Raw genomic sequence first — 10,794 nt, 5'->3', positions numbered from 1 at the left:
GATGAACAAACCTAAAATGTAAATTGAGTTCCAGCGATGCTGAAAAATGACCTGGTGTACATATCAGCCTCCTATTTTTATAGATCCGTTTTGTTACTATTATGATATAATTTTATTGTCTTAAAATCATTCTATCTCTATTCATGAACCAGCAAAACAACACCCATCAGACGGTTAAGAAAAATAAAAATTAAAAAAGCTTAACGAAGAAAATTGAGCATGCATCAACAACATATTGATAGGGGTATCTTTGCAGATTTACCTGCGTGAGATCTCAACTATGCTCATCGAAAAGTCTGTCATGCCTAGAAAACCATGATCCAATCTTATCTCGTCTTCATATACATTATGCGGACATGCAAGTTGCTTGTGATTATTCAGTACATAGACTGGAAAGAGAGGATGGTTGCAAAAATGGCTAACAACCTAAAAAATATCAAGAGGATTTGGCTTAGCTTGCGGAGAGATATCCCCGTAGCCTGCAACACCAAGAAATGTTGCAAACAGAAGAATTTTTTATATTGTAATGGAGTGCTCCGATGTGATTGCTTCATAACAAGTATGTTTCAACAACAGTTCGTCCAAACTTCTCCTGGACATCCTTCGGAGTTTCAATCTGCATGGCAAAGATGACATCGAGCAACATGAAGTTCTGAACATGATGACCAATCATAAGATAGGTAAATTTCTGAGATCAATGTCAGTAAATGTTCGACTTACAGCATTCAATGCTTTGAAAAGAGCCTTCACAACATTAAGTGGGTTCCTTGAGCCAATGATCTGAAAGAAAACCCAACATCAGAATCATCTGCCATGGAAAAGAAACATAAGCATAAGTTTTCCATTAGCAGCAGTGAACCTTTGATTTGACATTGTTGAAACCAGCCAGACGCAGGACAGTTTCAACAGTTCTGCTTGCTGCTGACATCCCACTTCTCATTGGACCTGGCCAGAGGTATACCTGACAGAAGTTTCAACACAAATGGGACAAAGTTAAAACACATCAGACCCGAAATGACATGCAAGAAATTAAACAAGAAAAGAGCTGGGTGTGTGCGCACCTTGGTTTTCTCATAATTCATATGGATTGCATGAGCAATAGTATGCCCTTCATATCGCTCCACGTAATGAAGATTCTGGAAGCATTTCTCATATGCCTGAGGATTATAGGAAAAGCAGATATTAAATTTCCCATGGCAACCATACTTCCATACAAAGGCAACCTTTCACACAAAAGGAAACAATATCATCTAATTTTGCAGCAAAAATACATCATGGAAGGGAACTCCACCAAAGCATTATAAATCATGGTCCCCGTAAGTGCTACACTTAATTGCCTCAAACTTAGTGCTCATGAAAACCCAAATCATTTAACAGTAAGTATAGGCTCACACCATCTAACTTATATTACCTATCAAAGCACGACAAATAACCCAAATTCCTATCTGACGATTTCACATACCTTTCATTCGTCATATGAGTTGATACATGGCTAGCATTAATGTTTCATCGTAACTAGCACATGCGTCTCCTTGTAGGGGTGTATCTTATAGGCAGTGTACCCTTGAATATGTTATAGATCATTGCACTCATGAATTTTACCACTTCAACCACTGCTGCTAGAGTTTATTGATTCACTTGTCTGATTCGGTATGTAGGCACAGTAAAAGTGTTCCTGCTCAAGCCAAGAAAGTCTCACCCCTCTTGTTAAATACAATAGTCCATAGGTCTGAGGTGCAGGAACACAAAACATCGTAATAGACTAGCTAAACCCAAATGTATTACACTCTTTTAAGTCTTAACATTGGTTTAGATGTTAGTTGCATGCAGATAAATCTTAAGACAGCATTGGTGGTAATGCTTGAAAGTCACTAGTCAGAATTTGCAGTATAGTCAATAAGGTCAATGCATAATCATCTTCCTTTTATGCACACCAAGTATTCAAAGTTGTAGCAAGATCATGCAACTCTATAACATACCATTCAAGTCCACCTTTGTGCAGATCCCAACTATAATAAATTTATACTTCATATGAAAGGGCCAATAAATTTCCGTAATGAACAATCTCAAACACTAAACCCTGGTCGACAAAATTGTCAAAAAAAAAAAAAAAAAAAAACTTAAACAGCCAGATCAATTTTTGATTAAACCAAAATTCAACCCAATTCGTCAACCCGATCCGACCCACTCTCCTTCTCCTCCCCAAATGAACAGGGAAGGAGATGGCTTTTGGTGGTTGATCTGCTATGGGCAGCCCGGGCAATTTATCACGACCATCACTCTCTAGGACCCGGTGGAGCTCCAACCACCGAATGATTATCTATCCACTGATCTGAAGCACTGAAGTTGCCATAGGCTGATAGGCAGGTTTCGAGGTAAAGACCTAAAATCCCCTTTCTTCTCTTTTTCCCCCAAATCCAAGAGAAAAGTGCATTTCTCAGAATTCACTGCAGCAAAAGGTTCATTTGAGTTGAAATCCAACATAAAAGAGAGATTTTCTTACTTTGTCTCTCTTCTTTAGCTTGACTCCGGCTATCACCCATTAATTCCTTTTTTTCATCCCAATGGGAAGCAACCAATTGAGTAGAAGAAGTTAGCCAATGAAAGTTCTTCTTACACTTTCGTCTTTGTAATTCCGGGTATGATATACTACTTTCTTCATCTGAACTTGATCTCCTACATAATGCAATTAAACTGTTTATTGTAATGCCTCTTATGTAGAGATTCATGATTTGCATAAAATAATTCCAACATACCTGTCCAAAAATCCAAAAATTATTTGAGTTCAAGTCTTTATATTCGGTGAATAGATTCTTGAAACATGTGCTTTTGGATGAATTTCTTGCACATATACCATTCTTGGTAAATGAGGCTTCTTTGGCTTTATTTTATGCTAATATTTGTTTACTTTCCTGCATGAATACGTGCAAATGAATGAGGTTGTTCTAGATATCTACTAATCTATCATGTTGCCCATTTTCCTTTTTGCTATTCATGGGCGAGAATTCAGTACACCAACTCGTTCTCCTATTTGGAGGGGTGAAAAACAAAACAAAGGCCCCGAAAGAAAATACAACAATGGGCACCTACCCAAGCCAAATAACTAGGACAAAAATCAACCATCCAAATAGCGTCCTCTTTAAGGAATAGGGTACACTAACTTCCTAAAAATTTGATATCCTTACACCCAAGGTTTTATATACCAATACCTAGATGATACCACTTTTTGACCAGTATAGTATGGCATCAGTCCATCCTATACTGATACATGGTATGGGGCTTCGTCTCAATCCAGTATTGGAATACCCAAAATAATTGTTGTACTCTTAGTCCTTTCCAGGTTTTTTCAGATTTTATTCTTTAAGGGTATTAGGGTGACTTCGTTTTGTATTTTGAGTATTTAAACTATGTTTTTGGTGGGTTTGTTTTCTAGATAGTCTAATCTGAGATTAAAAAATTGGAGCATGCGCAAACTATTGATGCAAGCATGCAACAAATTTTATACTCAATTTCCAATTATTTTATTTTATTAATAGTCTAATATGAAAATATTAATAATTTTCAGAAAATAAAATATACAACAAAAAATAACCATGTTTTAGGGTGCTGTCCACCCCACAACACGTCAGGAATTTAAGAAAATGAGTTTTCCTAATTGTTTTTGTTGTTGCCATTTTTTGATCCCAAAAAGAAAAAAAGGAGGGGGAATGAAGAGCCTTACCAAATCCAAAAGCCTTTTCCTCCATGTCGCCGATGTCCTCTCCCTACTGAGACCCTCCACCGCTCTCCTCTTGCTTCCCTCTTTCTCTTTTTTCTCTCTCCCTCTTTTCTCATAGCTTAGGCAAAGGAGAGGCTTACCCTCTCACAAGATGCCTAAAGGCATCTTGGGACGCCTCGCTAGCCCCCCTTGACCTCCCATTACAAATTCTTTTAAAAAAATGCCCTTCTATCAGGACAACCATGCTACTAGTCAAATCAAACACGGAATTCGGTGGTGCCTGCATGCATCAATACGGGCCAAACCATGGTCTGTACTTATTGGTACCAGCTGGTATTGACCCCATCCAACCTGGATGCCCGGACTTAACATGTTTAGGCGACCAAAAGAATGTCTTGGCACTGATTTTTGGCCAAAATGGTATGGGATTGGTTGTACCATCCCATTCTAGGCAATATTTAAAACCATGCTTCCACTTTTTATTCCAATAGACCTCTATTTGACATTTAATGCAGATACTATTGAGTCGAATCCATCCGATTTTCAAAATCCGCAATACTAGTTATCATTCACTTCATACTCTCAAACTGATTCGTTTAGTTCATGTGTACATTTTTATTACATCATTGCAGTATTTTTATTTTAATAATTTTGCAAAATTCCTTACTCAATTTTACATCTGAGCCTTGTAAATATAGTAACATAATCATGGATCATGAAACTTACCAAGACAAAACATTTTGATCTGTTTATTAAGTCTTTGCCTAAAAGAAATGCTAAATGCGCATTGAGTACATATGAAAGTGTGCACCAAAACTCTCGTGTAGCCACTAGTTATATTTCATACATATCAATAGGTTAGACAGAGAGGATTGCAGAAGAGCAACCCACTAAGTTACTTCCTTGTTGATTGTAGGACACATGACAAAACATCTTCAAATAAACAATAACAATCAAGAGATGTTCATAATAACAACAATCTTAGAATTATTAATCTAGAGATTCAGTAATTTATCTTTTAGGTTATACGGTTTATTCAGCTTTTTGTTCAGGATCTCACAGATTTTCTATTTTTCATTAGGTTGCTGACAGGTACCAAAGTCAAGGAGTTAACTCTGGTTTGTCCATTTTTGCTAAAAATGCTGACAGGAACTAAAGTACTTCCTCTCCAAAATCTGTCACAAAGCCTCGGCAAGTATATCCAAAATCCCAAATCACCTTATTCTGGTAAATGATAACCAGTTGTTTCTTTTTCACCGACTCCTTTGTCTTGTTGGTAAATCGATTTAAATGTATGTACTTTCATCTTCTCTCTTCGTTAGATGACAAACCATCAATATTGAAGTATTCCAATTTCAGGTTTAGTTATATATACCATCAAAAGAGCACCCAGTACCTTATTGCGAAGAAACAAGCTAACGTGTTGAACAAGCAACAAACTCAGTTCTATTAGCATATAAAATTTATAATTATATCAATCTGGAAAAGTTTCACACTCTTACCCTTTGGATAGCAACCTGAGCTGTTGGAGCTTTAGCTTTAGCAAAACCCACAACTCCATGGTAGTTTCCAGTAGCAAGCAATGCAGTGTACTTCACCACTTGCCCTCCCTGAAATAGGATAAATTAGAAACATATCACTTAACAAAGAAATGAATCACCTCTAGTCAAAGATTCAAGTGAAGTGGAAATTTATCACCTTTGTAACTTTGCATGTCCGATTTACATCGATTACCTTCACATCAAAGCCCTGTATTGATCAACAAAAAAATTAACTTGTATATCAAAAGATGAGGTACAGCTTGTAGAATTCCCAGCAAGAAAAACCAAAGTTGAACCACAAACTTAGCATACAAATGTATCTTTTCAGGAAACTGTTTGTAAGATAGTATGCTACAAATGGCACATGTATAAGAAAACAAACATGTAACATTTTTCCATTTTGTATTACTAATAATAAGATGAGTATCAACGTAAGTAGAGATACACAGATTTTTTGAAAAAAAAAGAATAAAATGGATAAATCATCATAAAGAAATAACATGGCATGATAAACACCTCCTTGGTATGTCCATAGGTGCTCATTATGAATGTCAGAACAGTCACATGACACAGACTTTGATTTGCTTAGGGAGGAAATAAAAATAGTCATTGGTCTTCACAAGGATGATGCTAATATATCGCCAATAGATTTTAGTCTTAACCATGAGAAAGAGTTTGCATTACCGACAAGATATTATTATGCGTGGGAGTGATTACTTGGTGGACAAATGGAGGATCAAAAAATTGGGGTGCCTGCTCGTGAGGATTGTAGCGGTCCAGGCTTGAGGAAAGGGATATGGAAGGTATCAGATGCAGCTAGGTTGATAAAGAAGCAAACACGAAAAGGGCAATACTAGAGGAATACCTATACAGATACGTAAATGCTCTCAGAAGGATCTTCCCCTGAGTATATTTGCCCTTGTCTGCAGAAGGATAAGCTGGTCAACCTAGATCATGAAGCCAAAAAGAACTTCCTAAAAAACAGCCTCAAATCCACTCTATGGCTGCAAATCTAGTTCCTAGATTAAACACCTCAAAAAATATTGATCAATTACAGCACATAACTTTCGCACAGCTTATCTGCAACCATGGTCCGTGGATTGATTACAAATATCATTATAAGCTTCTTAAATAAATTTAAAAATCAAGGTAAAAAAATAAAGTCATAATATAAATATACAGAAAACATACTCCTCGGAAGATAAGTAATTGTTTAGCTTGTGAAATAAGCTTTGTAGTGATGCCAGCACTTACTTTCCGATAGAGAGGTCTTCTTTTCTTTTCTGTCAAAGAATTTCTCTCCTCTACCAGCTCTCTGATGTCCTCCTCCAGAACTCTGCCCTTCTTTCCAAATGTATGGTCCAGTTCTGCCAGCTTCTCCTCAATCCTTTTCTCTATGGCATTTAGTTTCTCCAATAGTAAATCATCCTTCTCTTTTGCTTCAGAGAAATCTTCGTCATCTTCTCCAAGACTGGCCCCTTGAATCATTTGCTTTTCCCTTTCAAATCCAGCATTATCCACCACATCCTCGGGAGAACCAACATGCTGACGCTGGATGACTCCAAAATTTCCAGGATTGTTTGGGTCATAGGCCTCTTTGCACTCCATCAGCCTCACAGCACGATTTAGCTTCTGTAGAAGAATGAATCTGTCTTTTCTCTCAGTTGTCTCCTTCAGGCGATTCATCAAATCACCGATAACCCTGTACTCCAATGGCAGTTTCAAATATCGCTCCTCAAATTTGTCAATTCTTGTCATCCATTTATGAGCTTCATCCAGAGTTTCTGTTTCAGAAATACAAAGACGTAAATGTGTTACCACAACTCAAATGTCAGTGAAGATGTAGCAGATTTTATCAGAAGATGTAAAATTCACTAGCTATGCCCAATGAAAGAAAAAAATCAGGGAAGGCAACTAAAATTATCCGAGACATTAAAATCAGTATCAAAATGTGGGATGTTCTGCATCTCATTTCACAATGATGCAAACCAGAAAGATTCAGAAAGGAGTAATATAAAGTCATAAAAACCTTGTCTAACAAATGATTCACCTTAGACATCTTCTACATATATTTTTGAACCCACTAAATTCAAATTAACAATCGACCATGCTCACAAAAAGAATGTTGGCAACCAGTTAGTTTAAGCATCTAAGCTGCGACATTATGATCACATTGATGAAAACAGACAAAATCCAATATCTGAATATCAAACACTTTTATGGTAAGTGCTTACAACCAATCAATTTAACCGTGCAGCTGAGAAATCTGCAAGACATGAGCACATGGAAGTAACATATATCTACAGAGTGAACAGAAACAACTATGCAGAATGAAAATGTTCTTTTATGAATCAATAACTAAGACATGAAAATATTTGTACGCAACCAGAAATTATGCAGGTTAGAAGGAATTGAAAACATTTGGTAGGACTATGCATCATTCATATGCTTGTTCCTTTGCTCAACATCACATGTAGTTCTCTCTCCATTATCTTTGACAACACCTCAAGACCTTAAAAACCAAAAAAGCCCCCAGTGCTGAAAACATAGTCAATGAAAATCCCTTGTACAAAAAGCCTATTGCTGTATTTTATTTCTACACTCAGTATTGTTAGATGTCTGAAAGGAAGTGCATCTCTCTTTTGTTATCTGCACCTTTAGTGTCACAAGATTCAGTGACTTGCAGCAAAGAAAACAGAAAAAACAAATGGAAGCATCCACCCTCGTCCCAACTACATGGGCTCAGCACCAAATATCCTCATGTATCATTCACTCCTCTCACTTAACAGGCAGTATATTAGAAATCAACTACGAACTGCTTTTAACACTCATTCTTGGATGACTTACATTTTCAGCTTCTCGAGAAAAGGGAAAACGAAAGTCATGTCTTTGGAACTATTCACCTTCCCTTCACAGCGAGAAGCAGACTAGTAATCACCATACCCAAAAAACAACAGCTTACCCTCTATTGAATCTAAGCACTAATATCTAAGCAGTTGGGCCATTCAAAAGGTCAGGTGGATGTATACAAGTGATACGATTTCTATTTCCTGTCAAACTCTTTCCACAGTCCATAAAACATTTAAATCCAAAACTTAGAGAAAAGGAAGGGCAAATGATGGAGATATTGTTCCGGTACCAGCCTCAGCGAAGTTCTTGAGCAGCTCCGCATGCCGCTTGCACTTCTTCTCGAACTCCTCCGCACGCTTCTTCACCTCGTCAGGCGAGAAGCGCTCGTCGTCATCGCTCTCGGAGTCGGTGGGCGCCCAGAACTGATCGATATTGTCGAGATCCTTGACCTTCTTCTTCTCCAGCTTCTCTATAAGCGGGCCCACCCCCATGTAGTCCTCCTCTTCTTCCTCCTCGTCGACCTCTATCCCAGCTTTCTTCTTCTCCTCTCTCTCTCGCTGCTTCTCCCTCTCCACCTCGGCCAGCAGCTCCTGGACCACCCGGTCCCCCATCACTGTACTGGCCGAGAAGCAACGGACGAGCTGGGGCTCGGCTTTTGAGGGGGGAAGGAGGGACCGGATCGAAGGCCTTCGCGCGGCGGCGAGATGGATTGCGGCGCCGTTGGGAAGTTGGGAGAGGGAGCGCAGAGAGAGGAGGCGAGCCCATGGCGCCTTGAAGGCTTTACTGGCGGTGGTTATTACGGCCATCTCTCGTTCGACCGATTGCGTCGCAGAAGAAAAACAGGAGGCGGCGACCGCAGGCTACTTAACCAGCGGCCCAAACCAATGAAGATGAGTGAACGGGAACGGGAACGGGAGCGGAGGTAAATAGACGTCCAACGGAATGAAAGGGTGCTCGGAATGAAGAGAAGAGACGGAAGGAGAGGGCCGCGAGAGCGAGCTCGAGCGAAGCTCAGGGTTTTCTTATAATTGAGAAATTCTAGACCTTTGAAGTTTTATCGAATGGCCAGGATTTAAAGGTCGATATCGGTGACGTTTGAAGATGCATGGCCAGGCTTGACCCCTAATAAACCCTCCCGACCCCCAAATGCGAGTCACTTCTTGGCCTGTTTGGTTCCAGGATGGATCTGAATAGACTTGAATCAAGACCGGTTGGTGAGTGCATCAGTCTTTGTGCGACTCAGCGACTTTTCATAGAGCACTTGGTAGTCCACGGAGATGAGTGAATGTACGGAGAAGACGGGGAGGCGATGGCAGAGGAGGAACGGAAGGCTAAGTGGAAGGATGTAGGTGGTGATCGGCCAGCTCCTAGAGGGGTGGAGAAGCTACCCTCTTGATCGACGGTGGCTCAGGCGCCACCACGTCAACCAATGTGGACCAGCCATCACATAACGGAGGAGGAGCTCGAGACCTTCCAGAGGCACTTCACGGAGATGCTTGAGCTGCCATCAGAGCGGGTGGGGAAGGCTTGGAGGGCATAAGCGTCTACGATGCTTATTGTCCGAAGTTTGGAAAAGAGTGCCGACGGAGTGGGTCGCCTGGGAACTGAGGCTCAAGGGGAAGCTCGACTACGATGTCGAGTCGTTCCCGATAGTGGAGGAGCACCTGACCCTCCGTTTCAGGTGCGAGGGGGACAAGGATGCAGCGCTCGCCAGTGACTCGTGGTTGGTGGATGGCCAACATTTGGCCATGGAGCAATAGATGCCGGATTTTGTCTTAAGCGTCAAGTCGCTGAATTGAGTAGTGGTGTGGATACGGTTCCTCTCCCTCCTACTAGAGTACTGGGAAAAAGATTCGATCTAGAATATTGCGGCGGCGGTCGGTCGGTCGGCCGCTGGCCCAACGGGTTCACCAATTAACTTCGAAAACTAGGGTATGCCAGGTTTGAGGTAGAAGTGGATGCTCTCAAGCTACTCAAGCCGAGGATCTTCATCAAGGGGGAGGTGATGAACTTCTAACAAGCTTTCATTTATGAAAACCTGTCGGCGATCTATTTCAGATGCGCCCGAATTGAGCATTGTCGGTTTCCTCCCCTTTCGTCGGTGTCGACGGAGAAGGATGGGCACAAGGCTTCTCCTGTGCCAATGTTCGTGGAGACCCCTTCGAAGCCGGGGGGAGAGGGGTTCGGTCAGGGCTGTCGGCCAATTTTCGGGCTGTGGCTGGCCACTAACCAAATCAGGCAACCGAAGGCGACCAAAGTTGGGCTACGGCTGAGAGGACAGCCGCATCCACCCCTAAATAGACTTTGGGCCCATCATTGAGTTATTCCAGACCAAGTTTCCCGAGGGTCAGACCGAGTTCGCCCGAGTCGCCGCCAAACTCAGATGGATGGCAGAAGCCCTTAAAGGTGGCGCAGAGGAGGTCACCGGTGAAGGGTGTCTCGGTTGGCGACTTGGCCACATCACGAGATGAGGTGAGGATGGGTGCTCCTGGCTCTGAGTTGGGGGCAAGTCAGAGCAGCGGCTTAGATCGGGCATAGGCTTCGGGCCTATCGGACCGAGCGCAGGCTTTGGGGCTATCGGGTTGGGCTGAAGCGGCCTAGTGCGACGTGGCCATGGGGGAGGCGGGCACTGGGCTTGGCCCGCTAAAATAGGTTAGGAGCCCGCCCAGAGCCCAAACGGAGGAC

At 41.3% G+C, this 10,794-nt stretch overlaps 1 protein-coding gene across 1 annotated transcript; it reads right to left on the bottom strand.

The window, feature by feature from the left end:
• Positions 1–235: 235 nt before the first annotated feature.
• LOC103720772 lies at positions 236–10,252 on the bottom strand. Its single transcript, XM_008810652.4, has 8 exons — positions 8,399–10,252; positions 6,514–7,043; positions 5,417–5,467; positions 5,221–5,328; positions 1,062–1,157; positions 860–961; positions 721–780; positions 236–616 (listed from the first exon to the last, which is right to left on the bottom strand). The coding sequence occupies exons 1-8, from the start codon at positions 8,913–8,915 to the stop codon at positions 551–553; spliced, it is 1,530 nt and encodes a 509-aa protein (XP_008808874.2). The 5' UTR covers positions 8,916–10,252; the 3' UTR covers positions 236–550.
• Between the last annotated feature and the right edge of the window lie 542 nt (positions 10,253–10,794).

The sequence above is a fragment of the Phoenix dactylifera genome, chromosome 2, assembly GCF_009389715.1.
Source record: "Phoenix dactylifera cultivar Barhee BC4 chromosome 2, palm_55x_up_171113_PBpolish2nd_filt_p, whole genome shotgun sequence".
NCBI lineage: Eukaryota > Viridiplantae > Streptophyta > Magnoliopsida > Arecales > Arecaceae > Phoenix > Phoenix dactylifera.
Note: the sequence above shows the minus strand (reverse complement) of the source record. Positions and strands in the feature narration are given on the sequence as shown.

What these genes read in the sequence shown, in the direction of transcription:
- LOC103720772 (XM_008810652.4), bottom strand. Translation starts at nt 8,915, where the DNA reads ATGGCCGTAATAACCACCGCCAGTAAAGCCTTCAAGGCGCCATGGGCT. An exon ending in CAAGAACTTCGCTGAGGCTG is followed by an intron (nt 7,044 to 8,398) that starts GTACCGGAACAA and finishes TTTCTGAAACAG; the next exon opens with AAACTCTGGATGAAGCTCAT. An exon ending in CTCAGGTTGCTATCCAAAGG is followed by an intron (nt 1,158 to 5,220) that starts GTAAGAGTGTGA and finishes TATAATCCTCAG; the next exon opens with GCATATGAGAAATGCTTCCA.